Raw genomic sequence first — 24,878 nt, 5'->3', positions numbered from 1 at the left:
GTCTTCAGTGATAGAGTGTAGCTGCATACACACAAGCACAGATTTCTGCCTCTTGTGTTGAGGTGAACCTTTACTGCTACTGTCCTATTTCAAAAAGCAAAAGGAACAAAATTGGTTTTTTCTTCAATATTGCATAAACTTTGGTTACACATGATATGCAAATAGGAAGCTTACTTTAAACAACTGATGGAGAGAAAAACGTATTTCCCACTACAGAGACCAGAAATGCACAGTGAAACACTGGAACCTTAGCTTTTCACTTCTTAGAAAAATAAAGCCAAAAAATAAGAGTCAGATAGCTAACGTTCAATATGAAACCTTGAATATAAGCTTGAAGGAAAGCCTTTAGTATTACAAAGAAACAATTTTACCTTTGGAAATGGATTTGGAAATATTTCCGTTGTGGTCCTGACTATAGGTTTTCATTGGACTGAGGGCATCATTTTCCTCTGGGCACAGATAAACTTCAATAGGTCCTTGAGTACTAGATAAATGTATCAATGCACTCTGCTAACAAAACAAACATCAGTAAGGTGTTATAACAATGAACACAACAGAATACTGATGATACTGAACAAATTCTTACTGGGGTGTCAGTGTTTGAATACATTTTTTACTAATCAAAAGAACCTGAAAAGAACACCAAACCTTTTTTTCACAATGTGAAAGATTAGGCTGATGTATCTTGTAGACTAGAAGACAAAATAAAAGATTTTTTCCACCGTCTATAGTGCACAAATCTCAAATGGCCACCATTTTGTGTGGTGTATCATAATGAGGGACTTATAAAGGATTGAACTCCTAACATTTTTTTACAACCACAATAACCTGGAGCATTCTGATGGAATGGAACTGTGGGATGCAAGTCATAGGTTTTATTATTATTCATAACAATAATATTGGATGTATTTGTGTAAATGTTTCTGCTTTAAAAGGATGCCAAAACATCTTTCCTACTCCCCCAAAAGCCTTCAGCACTTATTCATACTGAACTCAAACATCTATAAGCAAGTTCAGCTATTTATCAGGAAACATTTCCAACCAACAATAGAACCCCCAAACCAGATGCCTTTTCTTCACCCAAAATTATTTAAGTCCTTCTGCCCCCTGAAGGCAGTGATTTTGATGGTGGTTCTGAATAACAGGATCTGCTAATTCCTCGCAGAAATGTTTTTCTTACCTTTTGCACATTGATTCAATAAACCAACATGACATACCTAGGCATAGAAAACCAGCAAAGTTGCTCTTTGTGTTGTGATGGAAAATCATAAATTACTCTAGTTACAAATAAACCTGCTCCTGGTGTTTTGCATTAATAGTTTTCTAAAAAAGCATGAACAGAGGCATTATATACCTCTTCGAAGACTTGTTTCAAATACATCTTATTGTGCCCTTTGACAAAATGTTCCTCATATTATTTGTGTTCTGACAGTTATGTAACATAATAGACAGCATTTTCAAACACCGAGAACACCAACTGAACAGGGATTCCCTGGGGCAGAGAAAACAGTTAAGACTACTTAGGGCAATGCTATAGATAATTAGAAAAAAGGAGATGGGAAGAGCAGGAGTCGAAGAAAGGTACTCTTAAGTGACTGAGGTACGCAAAAAAAGGACACTGAAACGTAACTGCAAATGACAGAAAGAAATAGGACTTTACTGCCTGAAGCTGAATATTAAATTAGTAAGTTGGGTATAGAGGATAAGGGAGGTCTAAGCACTAATTTTAATGATTGTGTGTATCTCTCTCTGCCTGCCTGATTTCACTGAATTAAAAATCAAAGCATAATGCCCAGGGGAAAGAAACAGAAAAGCAAGCAATGATAACAGTATATATTTATGGATACTGATAAAAGATATCCTTTCCCCATTGCAGCAAAATGATTTATTCTTCCTAAACCTGCACCTAGGTTCAAAGGGGAAATTAAGGACAAAGGTAGACAAAAAAAAAAAAAAAGGATGGAAAACATAATGGACCTAAGCAAGTGCAGAATAATTTTAGGAAAAGAAGTGACAAGGAATCTGGAGTCTGCTGAGACTCAATAGGTATCGCTGAGTTCACTGGCCCAGTGGTAGGGATGAAGGAGTAACGCAGAGAGGTATGAACACAACACAGTGGTGTTTGGGGAGTTGGCCCCATCTCTAGTTGCTCCTTGAGTGAAGAAATTAGGTACATTTTTTGAATCTCTAACGCAGCGGCTTGTGAAGCTTATTCACGTTTGCCCAACGTATTTGGGTCTGTCTCATCGAGTGAGAATTAAAATCAATAAAGCAAAGATGATGATGGGAGAAGGAAGAGCAAGAATGCATTCTAAGAATAAAGCACAAGTTTCTACAATAACTGTCATACTTCAGAAAAGAAAACCCTACATTATGTGTCAATAAATCAGGATATCAGTAGTATGAGTCATCAAGATGCTTAAGGCATTGAGTTATCCATGAACTCTTTAACTAAAACAACAAAGCTGAATTTCCTAAGATTTTACATGGTTACAAACCAAGGACATTTCACTCGTCAAGGAAGAGCTTTTCTTTATATAAAGTATGGCAAAAGAAAACATCTGTAAATAGAGTGGATTACTCTGAAGAAACCTGGAAGTGAATGAAAAGGAACAAATAATGATTGCCCTGAGTAAAATGATTTCTGAAGTTTACCCTTCTTTTTTTAAAGAAACATCTCTAAATTTTGTAAGAAAGATGAATATAGGATGGTATGTCTGAGCGTCAAATCCTCAAGTCAGACTCAGAAAACACTTGCTTCATCTATAGAAAAATTATATATAACCTGGCAGACAAGTCCAGGTTCTCCTTACCTCCACTGGGTCAGGCACTTCAAGTCTTGTTTCTGGAGGAGCTTTCACAACTATAACAGTTTGGTCTTTAAGGCCACTAATTTTTCGAATATCTTGATACGTCACATAAGCTAATGTAATAACTGTTAAGGAACTTTCCAACCCAGATTGCAATACTTTCAGACTATTAGAAGAGGCAGAAGTCTTTGAATTATTTTTCCATTTTCTCATAGCTACATTGCTCTTAGCCCAAGGTTTTCTGTTCTCTACCCTGTAATTGTCGTGACACCCTGTGAGAACTTTCCTTTGATGTAACAGCTGGGGCCACTACTAAGTGAACAAAAGGGATTCTCCATGCTAAAGTGCCTCTCTCCTCCTTTGCACGGGTGAAACTACATAAGCTAAAGCTCAGCAATCTGAAATTACTCACAGACTGCATGAAGCAAAAGTTCTTATGCACTTGCTGTCAAAGTGCGGAGAACTGAAAATCACAGAAAAAATGCACAGGAATTCCAGATGTGTGCTATAGAAGCGCATACACAATATCACCACATCATAAAATGGTTTGGGTTGGAAGAGGCCTTAAAGATCCTTCAGTTCCAACCCCTCTGCCACCAGACCAAGTTGCTCAGAGCACCATTTAACCTGGCCTTGAAACATTTCCAGGGATGGGGCATCCACAACTTCTCAGGAAACCTGTTCCAGTGCCTCACCACACTCTCAGTAAAGGATTTCTTCCTAATAGCTCATCTAAACCAACCCTCTTTCAGGAAAAGCCATTCCCCCTTGTCCTGTCACTATACACCCTTGGAAAAAGTCCCTCTCCAGCTCTCTTGCAGGCCCCTTTCAGGTATCAGAAGGTGCTTTAAGATCTCCCTGAGGTCTTCTCTTCTGCAGGCTGACAAAAAGCATAATTTCATTTTAAATTTGAGGGGATTCATAAACGTAGGTATATAAGACATACCACATGTATAGAAACATAAATGTATAAATATTTACACAACATTTATATATACTAATTTCTATTATATAAAATTCCTTTAAAAACCTGTTTAAACAACTACTTTAAACCTCTAGACATTACAGAAGGTCAATTTCTGCATAAGCACGGCATGAATATGAATATTTTGCTGTTCAACATGTATTTGTCAAAATCATCATGAGTGTTTTGGTGGGTTACTGCACGGTAATGCCTCACATACTGATCCATGTAACAGAGATGCTTTGGCTGGGGAAAGAACTGTGACATGGCCATGATCACATGCAAGTGCTTCCAGCTCTTTAGTTCTGGTGTGTCTGTGAGGTATCTAGCACAGCTTTTATGTCACAGAAATAAAAAGCCTAACTTATTATACTTTTTGGGGGTGTAAATGTGTACTGTTACTGTGCATTACAGCAAGACAGACTGCTCAAAGCTCAAACCACCATCTTCCATCCATCTCGGACCAAACAGGTCAAGAGGCAAAATGACAGGTCATCTTTCACCCAAATGGCTTTTATCAAGGCTTTTACCATTTGTTTGGTAAGGTTTGCAAAGGCCAAGTACAAATTACAGCAACAGTGACTGTCACTATATGAACAAAGGAAAGAATTTTATGGTTTTCAAATAATCCTCACCACTCCAGCTAAGGGCTCCCCCATGCTAACACTGGGCATAAACCAAAATATTCAAGGTAGCAACCAGTTACTTTCTATTTATTAGTGAGACAAGGAAGCACACTACCTAATAGTGAAGGAAAAGAAAAAAAGACCTTCAAAAGCAGAAACTTTGCCTGAAGCAATTAATGGAAGGAAGAAGCTTTTTTTTCTTTTTCCATGAGTATTCAGTAGGTCATCTTATGTCAGACTTCAGCAAGTTGAGCCAAAGACAGTACTCAGATTCATCCCCAGGTTTCACACATTCCTTTCTCAATAATCACAGGTATAATCAGTAATCAGTCACAGAGGGATTTGGGAAACATGCTCCCCTAAATCCAAAAGCACGAGACCAACACACTGCTAATGCTGATCCCTCCTCGCCTCACCCCATGGAAGCCAGCAACGGCTGGGCCGGGATCTCTACTACAGCAATCAGCACCACAAAAACAGAGAACTGTAATGCTCTGTTTTGTCTTGCTTACATCTCTTCGTGGATCATGCTCTTAGCTGAAGGCAGCGCTGACCCTAGTTCCTATGCCACTTACGGTGATCTTTGGTTACATCTCAAAATGTCTATGATATTTGGCCAAAAGACAGTGTTCACATAGTTTGTATACTTTTTACTGGTACTCCCATAGTTATTTCCTATCCTACAGAACAGAGAATAAGTCCACCTTATTAGATACTCTTTTAAAACTATTCATTATATAAAGCAATAGGTTTTCACATCAGTGTTTAATAAAATGCTTTCTTGTGTTGCTAATAGGTGGGAAATTAGTGAAAAGGAGAATTGGTTAATTAGAAAGGATATTAACAGCCAAAATAAGTCATATGAACCTTATGCAATTGAGTATTGCTATTACATTAAATAATTCAGACTAAAACAGACATATTGAGACCTCATAAAACCTTTCTCTATGATATTTTATTATAGATTGTCTAACCAGAGGAATCAGAAAATCTGTTGCAAGTTTCAGACTAAACTGAATCCTAACTTTATTTTCCTCTCTCTGTCTGTAATTTATATACACATCAGATTAAAGTAAAACAAAAAAATAAAAAATAAGTAATGACTACAGAACTCTGTTACCCTACCAAAGACTTTCTCTTCATGTCTTTATAATTTCTGAACACATAAAACTGGGGTTTGCTCTAGGCTCAAAATACTTGAAAAAAAACAACAGGGCTATTAGATATTGTCAATTATTAATCAGTTAGATTCTTGGTTATACTCTATGTGAACAGAACAGAAACGTTAAGAGTCTCCTTCATATACTACCTTTTCTTCTGTTTTTTGGGTTTTTTTAACATTCCAGAAGCATTACAGGTGCAAGTTGCTTCAGTAACTTTTATATCAAAATACATTAAAACCTATTGGCCAACTTCTTGAAGCTTCTGATGCTTTCTATCACACTACATAGAGGAATTCACCCAGTGTTGCTGGGCACAGCAAGGAGACTGACCACCTTTGAAGTTTTGGGAAAAAGGATATCTCTGATTTTCTGAGTCCTCCGTTAGCAGCTTGAGGTCCAGGGTGCAGCTTTGGATTAGCTCATCCAGTTTCTTCTCTTCCTGAGTCAGTTCAGTCACCTCCTTTGTGAGGCCCTGACGATGTGCCAGCATGCCACCATCCTCTGACAGACTGCAGCCCCTAGAGATACAAAAAAGGAAGACACCCTTTCAGCATTTGTAAAATTTGGCCCTATGCTATGGAAAAGGGGAGAGGCAGGGCTTGACAGTGCAAATCAAGTTCTTAGGGGTTCCTCCCCAAGCCCACCCTTAGCGAATCAACATAAACTATGCTTTCCAGAGAAAAGCATCTTTTTGTCATGACAACGTACTTTGGAACTGCCACCAAGACGGAGAAGTCAGATATTTCTAAGGACTTCCAAAAATCTTTTTTCTAAACACGCACTAAAAAAAGCTGAGGAAGGGGGTAGGTAGAGACAGATACCTGAAAACTTACTTCACCTGCAGAAGTGAATGAATCAATCCAGTATTCAGACAAGTTTCTAATTTCCATGACAAATGCTTTTTACACACTTTTCTTAACAGCAAAAGAAAACTTTATCCTAGTGGAAACCATTTCGGATGACTCCTTGGAGCAAAGTGTTAGAATGGAAGGTGGGAGAAGAAAAACACTGCTGCACTGTGACAGTGAGATCAGCCAGCAGGGATGGAAAAGGATAATGAATACTTACATCCACTGAATGTTGTTTTTGGATTTTTTCTTAATGAGATGGATGCCTTCCAGTACGTTGGTGATATCGTAAATCCTCCTTTTTTGCACCTTGAGGACCTCTGCTGCTCTGTTCAAATCTAAGACCCCATCAGGAGACTGGCTCAGCAACTGAATGAACTTCTTTGTAAGAAGGCCAAGTGATGTATCATACCGAGTCTTTTCTGAAGGAGATTTTGGAGCTTGGAAAGAAAACAAAACCAAGAAAAAAGTTAAATCAGTTTTTCTCATTTTGGTTCTGAAAGCAGAATCCAGAAATGAAAGGATATATATTACAGATATGTCTTTCATTTTTACTACAGAAATCTCTCAAAGCTCTGCATTAAGACACAACTTACCACTACATATTTATTTGTATTTCAAGATGTACTTTTCCAAAAGTCACAGGTACATGAGCAAATATATACATTTTTTAAATGCAAATATTTCCGTTAGTTCAACAGATACATATAGCAATATTCTACTTAGGCTTTCACTATGTGAATTTGTAATAGTATTTTTTAGTATGTAAATATCCTGGTAGCAAAACTGAAAAAAACCAAAAACCTATGACTCTCCTTCATCAGGCTGATAGCCAGTTTTCATCAGGGTTTGATACCCCCCTCTTGTAAGATAAGTGTTTCACATGCAATTAAGCGGGACTTGGGTGTACTTCAGTGGGTGAACAAAATGACAGATTCCATCAGTGTCAGACTCCACAGCTTGCAGAAAACTCAAGTGAATTACAGGAGATTGACATAAAACACAATTTATAGTCACCATTTCTCCATAACCAAACAATGCTCAGATTGGGCAATAGTATCCACCTCTTCTAAATTAGAAGTCAGCAAGTGGCTTGGGCCTTAACTGGGCAACTCATGGTTTCCACGCACAAATGCAGCATCTGTGTACTGAACAGATGTACTTTTAAATGTTTAAACACTTGGACTGGAATAATTTCTAATTCTAAATGTTTCAGGCCTTTCTGTCAAAGTAAATGAGCCAGCCATTATTACAAGTCTGCTGGGCTGGTATATCTCAACCCCTTAGTTTGCTTCCAGTATTACAAAGGATGGATTTTAGGCTGATCTGGTGGTCGTCTTCATGTTTTCAGGGATTGGGTCAGACATTAAACTGCACAAGTCAGTCAAAACTGAAATCCTACCTGAGAGTGAACCTTCAGACTACACTGAAATATTTTGAAGAATATGATGGCTTTTCAATGAAAACCAGGACGTTGCATGTTTGCAAAGAGAACCAGCTAGCTCTATTTCCTTCTTGGGTAGATTCAACGCTTGTTTGCACAGGGAAATGGAAGAAGATTCATAGAAAGGCTTGGGTTGGAAGGAATCTTCAAGATCATGCAGTTCCAACTCCCCTGCCATAGGCAGGAATACCTTCCACTAGACCAGGTTGCTCAGAGCCCCATCCCACCTGGCCTTGAAACACTTCCAGGGATGGGATGTCCACAGCTTCTCTGGGCAACCTGCTCCAGTGCCTCACCACCCTCTGAGCAAAGAATTTTTTCCTATCATCTAATCTAAATATCATTGACATCCACACGTGATCTTGTGAATTTAGAGTAGAGTGGCTGGTTTGTTTGTTTTTCTTTGGGGTTTGGAATAGCGTAAGAGGGTCAGAGTGATAGGGCAAGAGGTTACTTGACCCCCACCTAAAATGGCATGCACCATGTTCTTTGTACAGCCTTACCCACACTGCAGCAGCATCCTATGCACCAAACAGTACTGAATTTCTATGAGAATCCACTTCAATTTAAAATAGACCTCGTTTAGTTTAATGAAGGGCAGTTTAATTAAAACAACTGTGGTTGTTTAACTTCTATGCTTTAACACTGCGTATTCAACTAATTTCACTTTCCCTATCTGCCTCAATAGAAACAAGTAGACTGGTGAGGAGGGACAAATATGTATCCCTTTGCGTCTCTTGCTCTCCAATCACTACCACTGCTGCCCCAGTCCTCTCCTTTCCCCATTTGCCTCCCTCTGCCAGCCTAATTCTCTGGCTGAAATCCCCCTAACAAGATAGCAATGCTACAGCCCCCAGCTCCTGTTGCAAGCAACTCATGGCCCAAGGCAATGCAGATATGCAAAAATTAGTACTTTGAGCAACTAGGCAGCAGGAGTAATTGTCCAGTCATATTGCAGTGAGAGAAGGCAGCTCAGAGCTCAAAAAGAGCATTTATTGTGCTGTGCTGCTGAAGCACAGCTATCACTCTTTCCAAATCCCTGCCCAGCAAAAGACGCCCTGGCAACCAGCTGCTGTAAATCCATCAGGGAAGGAGGAGGCTGGCCTGATGAGTCTTGCCTAATAACTCTGTGTTTGATCCCATCATAATACCTTCATTCTTCAGCATCTGACTCTCTAAGCATGCCAATGTCATGTCCTTGGCTGAAGAGGAGGCCCTGGGTGGAGAGGATGCAGGCTGCCCAGCAGACAGAAGGAGTGACCTGGAAGCTAGGAGCCTCTGCAGCCACCCCTGCATGCTGCAAACTTGTTGTCCATTGCCCAGCTGTGGAGTTGAGTATGTTGTACGCATGTCCAGGTGAGAAGAGCAATAAACACACTCTCTAAGCTATGGAATGCAGCCTGCTGTATTGGTTCGCTCCAACGCCAAGCTAGTAAAATAAAAAACTCTATGCTGTACAGTATGGTATAAGATCTCTTACTTTTTGGACTATCTGGACTTCTTGTTGCAGCTCTTCCTTTCCCCTTTGGAGTCTTTAGCCCTTCTGCAAGATACTGGTGGCCGCTTTCTCCTAGCTCCAGCCTTCGTTTTGCCTGTTAAAAAAAAAATTTTTTTTTAAATTTATGGACTGTTAAGAAGAGTATTTCACTTAATCAAACACAATATTAGGGCTATAGAAAAGGCAGACAGCAGTGAACTCTTTGCAGCAAGGCATCAGGACAGGTTCGTAACTCATATGCATCACAATGGAATCTGAATATTTACTGGAATCCTAGGGTGGTCTTAAATATGTCACTCTCAAAGGCTAGGTTGATGAGGTTTTTATTTGAAAGTTCAACAATTTCTTTAAGTTTGAAAAGCTGAGTGACAGTTGCATGGTGTATTTCAGTCTAGCCCGGATCTTCTTAAAAAGGTATGAAAGATTACCCTCACTTGAAAACATTTTAGTTGAGAAAAACAAAGGCAATCAATCTCTCAAGCACACACATGTATGAACCCACAAAGCTACATATCTTTTGAAAAACACCTTACATCCGGCTAAGTTTGTGCACAGGTAGTTTTAGTGCAAGTTGTGTTTTTCCTTCACTATTTGAAAGGATGGCTTTGAAAGGACCTGTGAACTTTCCATCAATGAAATACAAGACGTGACATCAAGAGCAGCATTGGACAACTCTTCTCCCCTGTCTCTCAACAACTGTTGTCCTTATTGAAAGCACAACCACTACATTTATTTCCCGTATCCCACGTGCATTAAAGCTGCCTACACAAAAGCAAGGCGGAGCAAAGGTACTATTAGAAAGACCATGCTTGAAAATCAGCTAAATGTTGCATTCAGCTCAAAGGAAAGTTGTGTACATCTTGAATAATGAAAAGAATTATGAAACTGTTAAACTATGCAACACACAGACAAACCGCAATGAAAACCACCACCAATATGAATTCTGTTCCTAGACAGAAACACAATATACTATCTTTGGAAACAATTCTATACCCTTCCATGCCACTCGGGTTACTGAAATGAAATCTGGGGATACTTGTTATCCTAACAATAGAAAGAACATTACCTGAAAGACAGAGGAAAAAGAAGGAAAAGAAGTTTTGTCTCTCTAATCAAGTTTAGACAAATAACTGCTTCTGAAGAATGTTGTTTATTCAGTTAGGTAGAGTAATTCAGAGTAACTCAGGGTACTTTATTTGCCTGTTTTTTTAGACTCACCCCAAAGGGTTGGATAATATTCTACTCCCCAGTGAACCAAGACAAAACAATACATTCTGCTATGGAGTTGTAGACAGATATTTGCTTACTGTGGATTTGTCTTAAACATTTTACCATAGGTCTGTGACCAAGAGAAAGTGCTAAATAAAGTAATTTATATGTATTTGTTTATGGATAGCTAACTAACATCTTTGTATTGGACTCCACTTGCAAACCTCAAACTTATTAAAAGGCAAGTTAAAGCACATGAAACTCGTACAAGCCCATGGTGCAACAGCATGTGCAGAGCACTTAAGCCACTCTTCTCCACATTTTGTGCGAAGGGGCACAAAATTCATTGGTGACAGAGCAAAACTGAACTTCATGCTCCTAACCAACACAGGCACTGGACCCACAGCAGACCATTGGTGGCAGCTTCCAAAGGCCTGAAACACCTCTGCTCTGCTCAGCTCTGTAATCCAAGGACAGAGATTTTAAAAAGGTCAACTGTTAACAAAAGCATCCAGCTAATATGTTTAGCCAATGTAATTGGATTAAATTAAGATTACAGCTATTCCACAGGGAGAAATACATTTCACACTTTTTTTAAGTAAGTGTTTTTCCACCCTGAGAACTAAAAGAGAAAAGGAAGGAGGGGTAAAAAAGGGAACAATTCAGGGCGTGGGAAGACTAGGCTAAAGGGATACAATTAAAGATAAAAGAGAATCTCAAAACCAGGTGTGAGTAGGAGGGGCAGTACTTAAGACTTAAAATCCAGAGATTTGGAGCAGCTCTCTCCATCAGAAGAGAAACTTAGGTTTGGACTATACATCAAAACTTTTTGTCTCAACTTGTCTGCAAGACACAAACAACAGTATTTTGCCTCTGCTTTTGTGGTTAAAAGACTTATAAGTTTCTCCCATGAACTTCAAATAATCCGAGAGAACACTAACAGTATCCTTTAGCTGCACACAGCAGCACAAGCCTATCCACATGTGCTGGGGTTTCTACAAACAACATGCTCTTGTCAAATCTCACCAGCATACTGTACCTCTGGACAGTATGGGACTAGTGACTAGCTTCTGGAAAAATACCAAATGACGGAGAGAGCGCTACAAGATAGTAGTTTTTCAGGGTCCAAAGCACACAGAAAGCCTGGGAGAGGCACAGAGCAAAATATTTTCGAGGAGTTTAAAAGATCTTGATTACTGACAGGCAATTTTAGCAAACTATGAGGAATGCTCAATATCGGGCCAGATGTTACACGTCACTCAGCAAGTGCTCTCTTCCCCTTCCTGTTTTACAAACTACACAACTGATAAGATGCAGGACTGAAGTGGTATATTCTCTGAATTTCTTCTTTCCTGAATTACAGACCAAAGACTTTCTACTGCCTTTTTCTTTGCAGGATCCTGGGTGACTCACAGTTTCTCTCTCCCATCTCCAAAATTATTCATAGTGCTTTCCCATATCAGGCTTCCCTTCAGGAATCTCAAGATCTGTGCTCAGCAAAATCAGTGGCCCTTTTAAAATATATCATGTATAACTTATTTCTGCTAGAGCACTATATTCATTATTTGCACTATTTGTACAAATTAGTATTATTTCTCTTTATTGCATTGTTTGATCAATCATAGCGTGCACAATCACCTGACACAATATGTGGGACCTGCTAAGAAGTAACAAGCCAAAGGGCACCACCACAAAGCATCCCAATGACAGGGAGGGATAGGAAGCATAGGGAGTAAGAACTTCTCAGTGACATGAAATCTGAGTGCAACAAACGGAAGTCATATTCCTCAGCGGGACTGTGCAAGGATACAAAACACATGGGGCAATGAGACAGGTAAAGCCACAAACTGATACATCCAGCAAGAGATGTAAAAGTAACAGGAAAGCATCCCACGGAGTTGAACAAGACACCTCCCTAGCCCCTTGGTAAAGAGGTAAAAGCTGTGGCATTAACTGTTTAAGTTTCTCTCCCAATAGTATGAACTATCCCTGATACAGATACAACAGATCCACTGTTCAGTGCAGACCCCTAAAAAGTGGTGGCACCTTGACTCCTATGTAGTTTTGCCCTTTTAGCTTCAATCTCTTTTTACCAAAAAAAAAAAAAAAAAAAAAAAGATACCCAGATAGCTACCACAATTAACATCAGAGGCAAACCCATAAGAATATCTTCATACAAATACTTGTCTATATAGGAAAATAGTTTAAAAACTCCTAGGATAAACTAAGTATTTTCAGGTAGGCAGGGCCTGATGCAATTCACTTTACAATACTCAGTCCTGGAGATCAACTTTTAAGAGGACTTGGAGGCAAATGTGCTTACAGAGGAGTAGAAAAGGAGCCAATGTAGTTTTCATTACCTGAAAAAAGGGATAGAAAAGGTGCAAATGGGAGATTGTAGCCCATTCCTCTTAATGGGCTGTTTTGACTTTATGACTACCTGGGTCTAACAGGTTGCTAACTACCTCTTCTGCATTCTCCCTCCATCCCCTGTGCTCTCCCTGCTACCCTGGTGCAAGCAGCACCTGATAGACAAGTCCTCATCAGCCCCCCCAAAAAACCTGGTTCAAGGGGTCACAACTATCAGTAACTTAGTCCTCCTCCAAAACAGAAGTGAGTTTTCTGCCGGGTTATCCCTTGTGGGTGATGTGTCTGCACTGAGAACTGCTGAGCAGAAGCGGTGTGACACCGCCCCATGCCCCTTGGGGCATCAGCTTGGCATTTGAGTGGCTTCACTTTCATATCACACAGCAATCAACTCCACTTCTCGGGAAAGAAACTGACAATTAGAAGGAAAAAAAACGTCAAGAGTACCACCTTGTAATAGACAAGTATGTGCTAAGCATTAGGTAACAGCCGGCACAGGGGTTTGTCAAGATAGCAGAGAGCACAGTCCTGTGGTGAGGCAGACAGCATGTTTTTGAAGACTGCATCATGTCCAACCAAAACATCATTTTCTACAAGAACTATATTTCTAAGTTCGAGTGAAGCAGTAAAACACCCTCTAATTCTTTCCAGTGATAAAATCATGGAGCGTAATACCAAAATTTTTCCTGTCACATGTGTCTCTCAGCCTTATTACTGAATGCAAGTTAGTTGCACTGTTTGCAAGGGACATACCTAAGAAAAATTACATTATCTGGGCTACCTTTTCAAAATTCTTTGTCTGAAAGACTTCTGCACCCATTATGCTTTAGCAAGCACGTAAAACTTGATAGAAAAATTATCTGAGTCGGGCATATTCTATTACCCCCAAACCCAAAATTTAAGAACACCTGGAAAAGCACAGTCAGAACATTTTCATTACAAACATGAAGAGCCAAATTCCATTTCAAATTAGTGTCACAGCTCTTGGGCCTGCCCAGGCTCTGCCCATCCCATCCCCTTGGAGGTCCCATTCTGCCTGAGACACATCCAAGTCCCCTACTCCCTAGCAGCCATTCAAGGCATCTTAGAGGAGCAACAGTCTGATTAAAATACAAAAGGACAAAAGTTGAACTCAGAATGAGAGTGAAAGTACCTTGGGACAAAGCCTGCTGAGATGGGGACAGAAGATAAAATAACTTTTTCCAAACAAAGATGGGATAAAGAGCTGAAAAGAAACTCCACTTTAGGGTTGACTGGGCGGGAAAAATAGGAAGACTAGAAATGACAAAGCATGGCAAGGAATAAATTGTTTATATTAAATGATAGCTGATAATGAATTAAGCAGAAATGTGTCTCAGGGCTCAGCTGTGGGTGTCTCAGGGCAAGGACTAAGATGGGCAAGTTAAGCAAGGGACGATGACTAAGCCTGGAGTAGTCTCTAGAATATATTACAATTGCTCGGGGCAGATAAAATGGCAGCTTTTCTGTATGCCACGACAATGCTGATATTACTGGGGAGGGGATGCAAGCCTTTCCAGGCAGCACAGATAAATTTTGACTGCAGTGAGGAAGCCATAGCATGGATGCTTTACCAATCCACACACATTTTCTACAGGCTTTCAACCGCATTTTCTAAATTAAGCAGTCACATAAAAATACAATTTAAAAGCTCAAGCTCTGGAGGCACAAACTCTAGAAAGCTGTTCCAGAGGTCAGGAGCTGCAGAGAAGAAAGAAAACATCTTAAAGGAAAAGGCAAATTAAACTTGAGCTTGATGAGGAAGGAACACAAGAGAAGAAGCAAAGGAAAAAAGACACCTTGGGGTGAATGCACAGAAATATTCATACGCTAAGGAAATGTCTCCACCGAATGAGGTGATACAGGCTATGTATGCATTTAGAACATACTCAAATGAACAAACCCTGGTATGTGGAGAGCCCTGAATGCCTGCCAGAGGGCTGCACCCAGCTGAGGGCATGGCAAACACAACTGCTACTGCCAGGAGAGACTGAAAAACAGGGAGAGGTGCAGAGACAAAAGAAGAGGAGCTCTCAGAAAGGAAGGGGCTGAGCTCTGCTGGTCAGCTCACAAGCAAAGAAACACCTGAGGTCAGCAAAAAGATGCAAGAGGACTACCAGAGCTCCTGCCTTCAGACTCCTACTGACAACTCATTTCATACCTACCTCCCCATAGCTCAACAGAAATAAGTTTGCAGTTCAAACTCCTGGAAGGGAGAGGGATTTCAGTTTTCCACAAATAAATATTTACCCCAGTGGTCTACACACAGATACCAATAATTTGTGCCATACTACCCCAGGTTTCAGTAGTTAATTCTGACAGTAGAAAACATTTAAAAGGAGGTTAAAGCAAAGAATAGAGCTAGGAATTAAACTACTTGTATGTAAAAGACGATAAACTAAGTACGTCCTTAAAAGGAGAGTTCAAAAAGTTCTCTCAACTCTTCCCAAAAATATAACTTCTTTGTCAGAAGTAGGCATTCCCATACAAGAGGAACAAGACCAGGAATGGCAGTGTAATGAAAACATGACCTCAATATTCAGTTTTACACATAGCCCATTCATTAGACTGAGGTAAAAGAATATGAAAAGATACATAAAAATAGTGCCTTGAAAATTGAATGCATTGTAAAACCAACACAAGGCAGAAAAGGAACCTGAAATAATAGCTACTTATTCACCAGGATTATTAGTTGAGTGACAAGCAGCTTGTATTTAAAGTAAAATTTAAAGAATCATTTTAAAGCAAATGAAAACACAGCTTACAGAAATCATCCTGATCAACCTACTCCAACACAAACGCCTCACATTTTCCTCACACAAAACAGCAACTGTATTAAAAAAGGACCAAAAAATCATTTCTATTATAGCAATTTCTGTTTCCTACACTATCACCTTATTTTTCAGCATATTATAGTTTTGACTGAGGGAAATTCTTCTTTAGCTCTTATGTTGAAATTATTAATTCACCTACAGTCCAATTGCTTGTTTTTAATGTGGATGAAAATTAAAACAAAAATCCCCTTTGTATGTCTTAATTGGGTTCATAACTTAATAAGAGGCACCTCACAATTATCAAATTAGATGACATTCTGATCATCTGCAGCCCCTCCTTATTAGGCATTTAACACTGAGGACTGAAGGCTGATGGTGTTACTGTGGTGAAGTTTCTCTCAAGGTCTAATTCAACAATCCTATTTCTATCAATTTTCCATTTTCATGATTCCCTCAGAAGTACCACAAGTGTCAAGGAAATCATGAACTGTTAGTGCTTAAAGATCAAACCATAAGACTTATATTTAGCTCCAAAAAGTTAAAATGTGGGTGGCCAAGTTTCAGCGGCAAATTCTTGTTTGAAAGTAGGACCCAAGCCAGAGGGACTCAGTGACGGTTTCCCCTTCTCAGGTTGAATACGCAGAAAGAAGCAATGCAAGTGTCATGAGTGCCTCCCAGTCATTGCTGCAGAACATCACACATAAAGTCATTTTTAACACCCACAGAAAGGAATACATTAGCTTTCAGGCACGCTCAGCAGTTTGAGCACGGATAGCTCACTCCTGTGTTAGTGGCGCTGCGCATCGATGCCACCCCAACATGGCAGTTCACACTTCTCTCGTCCCAAATCCCTCAGAACAGAAGTACATTTTCAACCTGAAGGAAACCAAGAAAGTACTGAAACATAGCAATGACAAATGGTGGTTTCTCACTGCATTATAATCTTAATGTACCAATTACCTTTGATTTTCATCCTGATATGTCATGTGACCCAACCTGCCAGAAGGTCAGAGTATCTCACAGGCACCACCGCTAACATAATTCTGATGTTGAGGTAAGTGGACAACCCCGTTCGATGCTATTCCATTTTCTGCTCATAGAGCTACTCAAATGCCATGGGATCAGCCTATGCCCTATAAGACTTGTGCTCAGTATAGTAGCCACTGTCAAAACGAGCAGCTTATCTCATTCTCCCGCTCTGCTGCAGTACTTTGTAATTTCCTTGCACTAAAAGAGGAAGGGCATTACAACGGTTATGCAAGAAATAAACCAAAGCATAAGCCATGTTTCTGGCCTCAAACCAAGAGAATTACACCTATGCTGCATAGGAAATGAATCATCTGAGATCTTTCTTACTGCAATTTTTTCCACCAAATACGAAACAATTACTTCTTACTAGGAGCAATGGCTTTGCACTGTACTAAGGTTGAGAGCTCCAGTTACCACTTCATGTTGAAATACGAAAAGCTATTTTCAGGAAACTGCGCCCAGTTTTTCATCTCAACTGCTAAATTGCCCAAGGTGAGGAGCGCATGTGTCTCTGGGCAGTCCTGAATCGGCTCTGTCCCACAGCTATCCCCTCACCTCAACAGATGCCAGAGGCTGAGCTGCACCTGCCTGGTTAAGGTGGAAGCTCTGGAGACAAAAAGATGTCATAACAAACAGTAAAGACTCATACACAGAAGCACAGACAGACCAACCAACATCTGGGTGGGGGAGGTGGCATCCTGACTTCAGGTTTTTTGGGGTGTCTGAATACAGCAGGACAGTTTCCCTCCCATTCCCTGGAAAGCATGGCCAGAGCCATGGTGGTAAGGCTAGACCTGCCACCAGCAGGCTCTAATGCCAGCCTGATCCTACAAACCGATCGTCAAAGCTCCCAGCCATTCGCCCACCCCCGCTCCCAAAGACACCACTTCAGCCAGGCTGCTGCCTCCAGAGCAAAGCTTGGGGGTTTTCAGTTGTGGTTCACATCAGCGATTTCTCACCACAGACATCCTTCAAAGAAGACAAGACTGTCATAAAGCAGGCCTGATGCTGAACTTTCAAACTGATGACAAGCAGGTGGGGGGTGAGTAACGTGAGGGGACATGAACAGAAAACAGACAGCATGTGATGGCAGAGCAGCCATGTAAGAGACTTCTTAGTGTAATTTCTTTGTATTGCATTTATATGTACACAATTACACCAACACAGGTGCACTTTTTATGTTGCCCATCAAGATCAAGGTAAGTCAAATAAGGATGTGATAGTTTAAACTCACATGGTGAGTGACAGGGCACCACACGTCCATGTGGCTGCAGAGCTGCTTGCAGTGTTTCAGTCCTTCAGACTTTCAGCCTCCTGACTAGCAAGGCTAAAATTGAGCCGGACCAAGGGCAACAAATCTTTCATTTCACTTTAAGGTGGATCCCAAAGAAAAACCATTGCAAAGCAGTCAGTCTCAAAATGTATCCTAGAGAACATTTTGACTTTAGTATTTAGGGACTAGTTTTTAAAGTACTCTTTCTAAAAAGCCATCAACTTCAAAATAAGATTGTGATTGGATTAGTTCCACTGAATGGCTTCCACTCCATGTGTAGAAATTAGCACAGCTACTTAAAAAAGAAAAACTTTCAAACAGTCTGTTGTCTGCCAAATTGCCTACTAAACAAACAAGCCCTGGGACTGGGGGAGGAAGGACACTGAGAGCTGGAGAACAGAATAGGGTGAACTTCCTTGAAGGAAATTCCAGTAAATGCCATGGAGTATTACATAAAAAGATTAAAAATTGTAGTAGCAGCATACTGGGCATATATATTGACATAGGAATCAGGAGAGGTCTTATTTCTCACTTATATAACATACAGAATATAGTCATAAACTTCTCTACGAAAATGTAGTTAATAAGATTGGATCCATACAAATTGGAAAGTGAGAAGGAGGAGCACTTACAAAGCCACACTAGTGCTATCTCAGTGTAGGTGCTCTGTAATGATGCAAGATTGGGCTTGCATCACCAAGTTCGCTCACTAAATTGCCAGCCTAAGCTACAGCATCTTGAGCTTTGTTTTCCTTGGCTACAGGACACCTACAAGAAAGGACGATGTCTGTGAAATTACACCAATGAAATTTAAGTTTTCTTGTCTGCACAGGTCTGGGGTTCGAGATTTCCCACCCTGGCACCCCAAACCTTCCCGTACTCCACACAAAATACCCATACAAAGTTGTACCAGAGCAGTGCCAAGCATCACTTGACTGACTGAGAGGTGATTCATAGGGAACCAAACAACTTGCACATCCTTTCAGAAATTAATGACAGAAAGGATCTGTATGCAAACACTTCAGAAACTACAGAAGAGAGCTACAGACTAGAAGGTAGCAAGTTTAAAATACTCAGACGCACATGAACATTAGTGTTGGGTATTCATGCCCCCAAAGAAGATGAATCCTTCCTTAAAAATGTCGACACCAATCTTGACTCCATATTTTTAATTCACTGCCTGAGGTACGATGGCTCTTACCTCTAACTACTTCTTCAATTAATGTAATTAGTTATGAGAAGCCAGATCTGAAGTAGTAAAACCTTTTATTTCGAAATACTTTCTTAACCTAGTTCCATATAAGTATAAAAACATATAGCTAGATTCCCCAAAAGTAATAAATGGACTTTGAATCCATTTAGGGTGATAAAAATATTATCTAGTTTCCAAAGGTCATTCAGCAAGTTGACAAAAAACATTCAGAAGACCCAGATGAAATGCAATGATCTGCATTTACAGAGTCAGAGGATAAGAAATAACATACAGTGTTAAAATAACAGTGTTAAGCATTTACTGTCATACAGTTCTGTACATTATGTCAATAGTAAGAGTGTTAGTTCACTTTAAGGAAGTCTCAACATTGTTCAAATAGATTAACCCTGATAAATTATTTCTGCACCTACAAGCAGCTATAATGCTGACTTTGCACATGAGATTGATTTATCATTTGCAAGTTAATTAAGTATAGTTTTGAAAATGAAATTACCAGTATCACCTAAAAAAAGATCCTTAAGTAACCTTGAAGAACTTAACACAATAACCTTCTCCACACACCAAACCTTAGAGTAAGAAAAATAAAAGTGCCCAAGAAACAGGAAACAAGGTTTACATACCCAAAAGCAACGATTTCTAGAAGTTGTTGGAAAGGAGGCTCCAGATCAGCAGAAAGTCACGGAAATAGATAAAAGCAATATGAGAAGAGAGCAAAGGAGAGAATCACAGATAGCAGGGACCTGGAGATACCAGTTGTGGCTGACAGCCTTCTCCATCTGAGATCTGGAGCTGGTACTGCCATCAGAAGGTTTCTTCACAGCACATTTCTTTGACTACAAACTGATTTTCACCTAGTCTGGGTTAGCTAAACTCTAGGAACTGATGATCTCCTCCCTCCCCACATCAAGGTGGGCATGTACCCTTATTGCACAGGGCACTTTAGCAACAGCTTATATTGCTGAAATGGAACAAAGATAGCTGAGTTCTTAATGTTTTAAATACTGTGTAATGTCACAAAGAAAAAGTAATCCACCAAGCTTTTGCTGTGATGCACATACTACCCCAGCAGTATTTTATCACCCCATCAGCCACACCAAGGAGCAGAACAACCTGGGAGTGCTGGAAAACAACAATAAATTATTTAGTTCAAATAGGAAGTTTTACTTATTCTCATTGACAGAGAGGAATAAAAACAAGACAAGAAGGCAGCAGTTCATAAGAAAAGTGAATGAGTATTGATAGACTAAATAATTTTCTTTTTCACATCTGGGTAAATTCTGTCATGCGATGCATAGGGCAATCTAAAAAGTTGATGTGATAGCCTAATTTACATGACAGCATCCAAAACAGATCTGTCATCACAGAGAACAAATTTTTAGGGGAAAAGAAGTTGAAGTTGCTCTTCTTTTTCAGATTATGTAGTGTATTTTTGAAAAACTGACCCACACCTGACATAATCTGTCTACTTTGTCTTCTTTACTGTATATTCCCTAAACTAAATACCTTGAGATGACTCCTCCAGAAAAAACTGAAACTACCTTTAAGTCTCAGATTTTAAAATGAAGTGAATTCACAATTTCCCTCTTACCTGCCCTTGGAGCAAAGAAAAGAATCCAGCTTTCTAACATGACCTCCTACGTATCTCAGACTCTAGTTGCTATGCCATTGTAGCCAAGGATGGGAATACAATTTCAGAATCCTTTCATGAAAGTTAAATGAACAAGCACTTGTCAGGAAGGACCACAAACACAGTTGCTCTCACCAAAAAGCAGGCAGATGGACTTGCTGACCTCAAGGCTGTTCAGAGCTGAAATTATAGAGTATAACTGCAGATAAATTAGAGCAAAACATTCATAGTGTCAAAACTTGAAGGCATTAACTCATGATTATTTTTCCCTCACTTAAAAAAAAAAAAAAATCTAATTTCCGCTCTTGAGTTTGCATTGTTTCAGCTTTCAGTATTAAGTTCTCCATGTGCTCAAGTTCAACAACTTAAGATGTCCTTTAACACCAGAATCATCTCACTAAGTGGCTGAGGTGGGAAAGCACCTCTAGAGATCATCTAGTCTACCTGCTGCTGCTCAAAGAGGAGGCAACTAGAGCAGGATGCTCAGGGTTGTATTCAGCTGCGGTTTTAATATTGCCAGTGAAGGAGACTCCACAACCTAAGTAAGAGACCTATTCCAGCATTTGATCACCCTTACTGTAAAATCTCATGCTTAAATAGAATTTCTTCATTTCACTTAGCGCCCATTACCTTCCATCCTGTTACTGTCCACCACTGAGAATAGCCTGGCTCCATCTTCTGAAACCCCTCCGCTCATGTGTTTATACACCTCCAGACTCAATAGTCCCAGCTTTCTCAGCCTCTCTTTGTGCAAGAGATGCTCTGAGGCCTTAGCCACCTTCACAGCCCTTTACTGGACCTGCTCCAGTATGGCCATGTCTCTCCCATAATAGAGAGTCCAGAACTGGACCCAGCAAGTCAGATGTGTCTCACCAGGGCTGAGCAGTGGGAAAGAATCACCTCTCTCAACCTACTGGTAACACAATGCCTAATGCAGCCCAGAAGGCCATCAGTGACCTTTGCCATAATAGTACATTGCTGGGCACAGGATTCCCTGGGCTCTTTTTTCTGCAGAGCTGCTTTCCAGCAGGTTTGCCCCAGTCCATTCTGGTGCCTGAAGTTAATACTCTCCAGAGGCCAGACTTTGCACTTCTTTTCCTGAACTTCATGAGCTTCCTGTCAGCCCCTTTCTCCAGCCTGTCAAGGTCACTCTGGGTGGCAGTACAACCATCAGCTACACGAAACATCCCCCCCCGAATTCTGTATCTTGTATACCAGTTTAGTCATCCCTTAATATTAACTTCTTAAGTAAAATATTGCTTAAGTAAGTTGCACTGAAGGGCATTTTCTTTAGACCTCAAATAATTTTTGCTGCCCTATTTATTATCATCTTCTATTTTCAACATTCTCCCCTTACAATTACTAGCTTGAATCGCATGTTAAGTATCAGCTGCACCAAAACTGTTGACTGAGGCAAAAGTATCCCCCCTCTTGTTCCTTTTTTTGTACATACCAGGATGCAAACCTCAGTGCCATCACCTCTAAGTGTTGTGCTGGAAGCTGGAGTGCTGTTGCTTGTCCACTACAGACTTCCCAGAAGTGCTGCTTTCCAGGATACAGGCCCTCTTTCATAAGGCATAGCCTGCATTCCCTGTTCTCTGGCATACAACTTTGCCTTTGGCTGTATTAAAGACGCAGTGTGTTTGAATGTGCCTACAGTGCAAGTTTTGAGAGCTCCATTATCACTTACTATTCTGCTGGCAATTACTATCAGTAACAGTTTTTTTGTTTACTTCTGTGACAATGATGAAAGCTCCATAGTATTGGGATTAGTGCAAATACTCACTGGAATCAATCAAAAGGACTCTTTTCCTGCCACTTAGCCAACTTTTAATCCAATGCCACATTGACAGTTACTTTCTTTTTAATCAAAATGCTTTACAAAATCAAGCATATTTCCTATCAGTCTCATTCACATGTCAGACAGCTGTATCTCTGCTAACTTTTAGCTTCTGGTTGAAAGGCAGGAAAAGAAGAAAGGTGAAGCTGCGAAGAGCTGGCTATTGGATACTGCTGGTAAACACTTTTGGAAACACCATATGTACTCTTTGCAGTGCTGTATGCAGAACTCCATCCTCATAATTGCATACTACTTAATTCTACAGAAAGGGTTATTTCAAGACTGTTGGCCACCCCAAGTGTTGGGGAATTTTTATGGGTGCTGGCGTGAAACTGGAAGAGCAGAACATTAGCAGAGAGGCAAAAGAGATGACACCTAGACTGAAAGCAGAAGCTAACATGTCTATTCAGGAGCTTTAATTTCCATTCACCGTAGCCTAAAGTTCAGAGAAAGTCCATTTGGTTTCTACCACTGCTGCCTTCCCCCTCTTTTTGTTTTTGCTACCTGTCTTACTGTATAACTAAGCAGTTATTAGAACTGTCCCACAGGCAATAGACAGCTAAATGGGATTTTCCAGAAGCCTGGAAAAGTCTTCCAGTGGAATTTAGCACTAAAATACCACCTATTAAAGGCTGCACTAAAAATTCCTTTCTTTAAATAACTTTGAAGAGAGAAGAAATCTATCTACTCAGTTTAGGTCCATGGGTTCTTCCACAAATGTACCTGAATCTGTTCAGAAGATAAATGACCATATGGTTTAATTGTGCCTTCTTCACAGAAACTGTGACTTTCTCTTTTATGATCAGTACACCTTGATCCTTTTCATTTTCAAATGCAGTCCCACTTCTGAGTCATCTTTCTCTCACACACACACACTTTTCAGTCTCTCCTTTTCATCCTTTTCCTCTTGTTTTAGTAAAAGCTGTAGGTAGGGCGAACTAAAATAGCAAGTTTCACAACTGGACATGAGACATCCTTAAATTTAGATCAAATGAGCCCTTCCAAAGTACACGGGAGCTTTCCATCCAGACAGATTTATAAAAGCTACATATAATTATGGAAAGGAATAGGATCAAAAATAGCCTAGTATATGATGGCCTTTCTCGACAGTATATGGAGAGGAAGGAGGACAGCCTTATTCTCTTGGCAGACAGAGGAAAGGTAAGACAACTTAGGACAACCATGGGAAGCCTCCACCAGCCTGTAAGCTTGTTACATTGCTAAAAATCCTTAAGCATGATAGATTTTCAAAACAATCCTCATTTTCTACACTATTTTTGTTCCCAACCCTAATTACAAACTATAATCAAACTGTAAAGCTAAGAATAGCCAAGAACACTCGACTACATTTCACTATCTGAGACTGGAGGTTCTTATCCTAGCTAAAGCAAAGATGGTCTTGGAAGAAACCTGCTTTGCCAGTCATTGGTTTGTCTTGGAAGTATAAAACTCAGGAGAATGCAAAAACCTGTTGTCTTGCCTTGACATCCATAATTTCTACCCTTTTAACAGGCGCCTGCTGATGATAGCAGCAAGAGTCATCTTACTCCCGACTTTCCTCCCACGCTCTGCGCTGGCAAGAAGCCCTCATGCACTCTGTGTTAACTTGGAACGAGTTTTGCAGCGTGGTCCTACACTTTCCACCACAAACTGGAAATTTTGTGTCCACTGCAGGTAAATACATTTTATTGAATTAAATACAAGAAAGTAAATATGGCAGAGTTACAGTGCTCCTTGTGTAAAACACTGACTTCCAAAATAAATAGGAATGCTACACAGCTTTTGCATATTACTATCCTGCAAGTGTTTCAATGCACAGTGGTGCTAAAGAAAGTATCAGGAGAAAGATGGAAATTCTGGCAGCTACTAAGGGGAGAGCTGAGGCTTCTGGCAGTGGGCAGTGTGTGTAAGGATTGATAGATAAATTATGTTTGAAATTAGGAAAGAGATTAAAGCGATAACCCTTATTTTGCAGCCCCATTAGTTACAGTCTGTCCCCAGAGTTTGTTAGTTACACACACTAGTATAGTTTATACGTAGAGGTTTCCTTACAACCACAATACACCTCCTTTTAAGCCAAAGCTGAAATTCAGCAGTGTATTTTGGTCACAAAGGCAGAATTCTGCAGCGGCATGGAATAAGCAGGGCCCTGGGTGTTCCCGCTGCCATGCAGGC

At 40.1% G+C, this 24,878-nt stretch overlaps 1 protein-coding gene across 2 annotated transcripts in view; it reads right to left on the bottom strand.

Annotated features, from left to right (window-relative positions):
* E2F3 (E2F transcription factor 3) overlaps positions 1-24,878 on the bottom strand; it is a 42,524-nt gene that overhangs the window by 2,630 nt on the left and 15,016 nt on the right. The window contains exons 2-6 of one of the 2 annotated variants that reach the window (XM_050326107.1): positions 9,336-9,447; positions 6,632-6,851; positions 5,923-6,081; positions 2,814-2,928; positions 372-510 (exon numbers count right to left, since the gene is read on the bottom strand). In XM_050326107.1, the coding sequence (XP_050182064.1) occupies positions 372-510; positions 2,814-2,928; positions 5,923-6,081; positions 6,632-6,851; positions 9,336-9,447 (745 nt within the window). The remainder of the gene's footprint in view (positions 1-371; positions 511-2,813; positions 2,929-5,922; positions 6,082-6,631; positions 6,852-9,335; positions 9,448-24,878) is intronic. The other variant, XM_050326117.1, reaches the window with a different exon arrangement.

The sequence above is a fragment of the Myiozetetes cayanensis genome, unplaced genomic scaffold, assembly GCF_022539395.1.
Source record: "Myiozetetes cayanensis isolate MyiCay16 unplaced genomic scaffold, myiCay2020 scf1, whole genome shotgun sequence".
Classification (NCBI taxonomy): Eukaryota; Metazoa; Chordata; class Aves; order Passeriformes; family Tyrannidae; genus Myiozetetes; species Myiozetetes cayanensis.
This window is presented reverse-complemented; position numbering and strand designations above follow the sequence as displayed.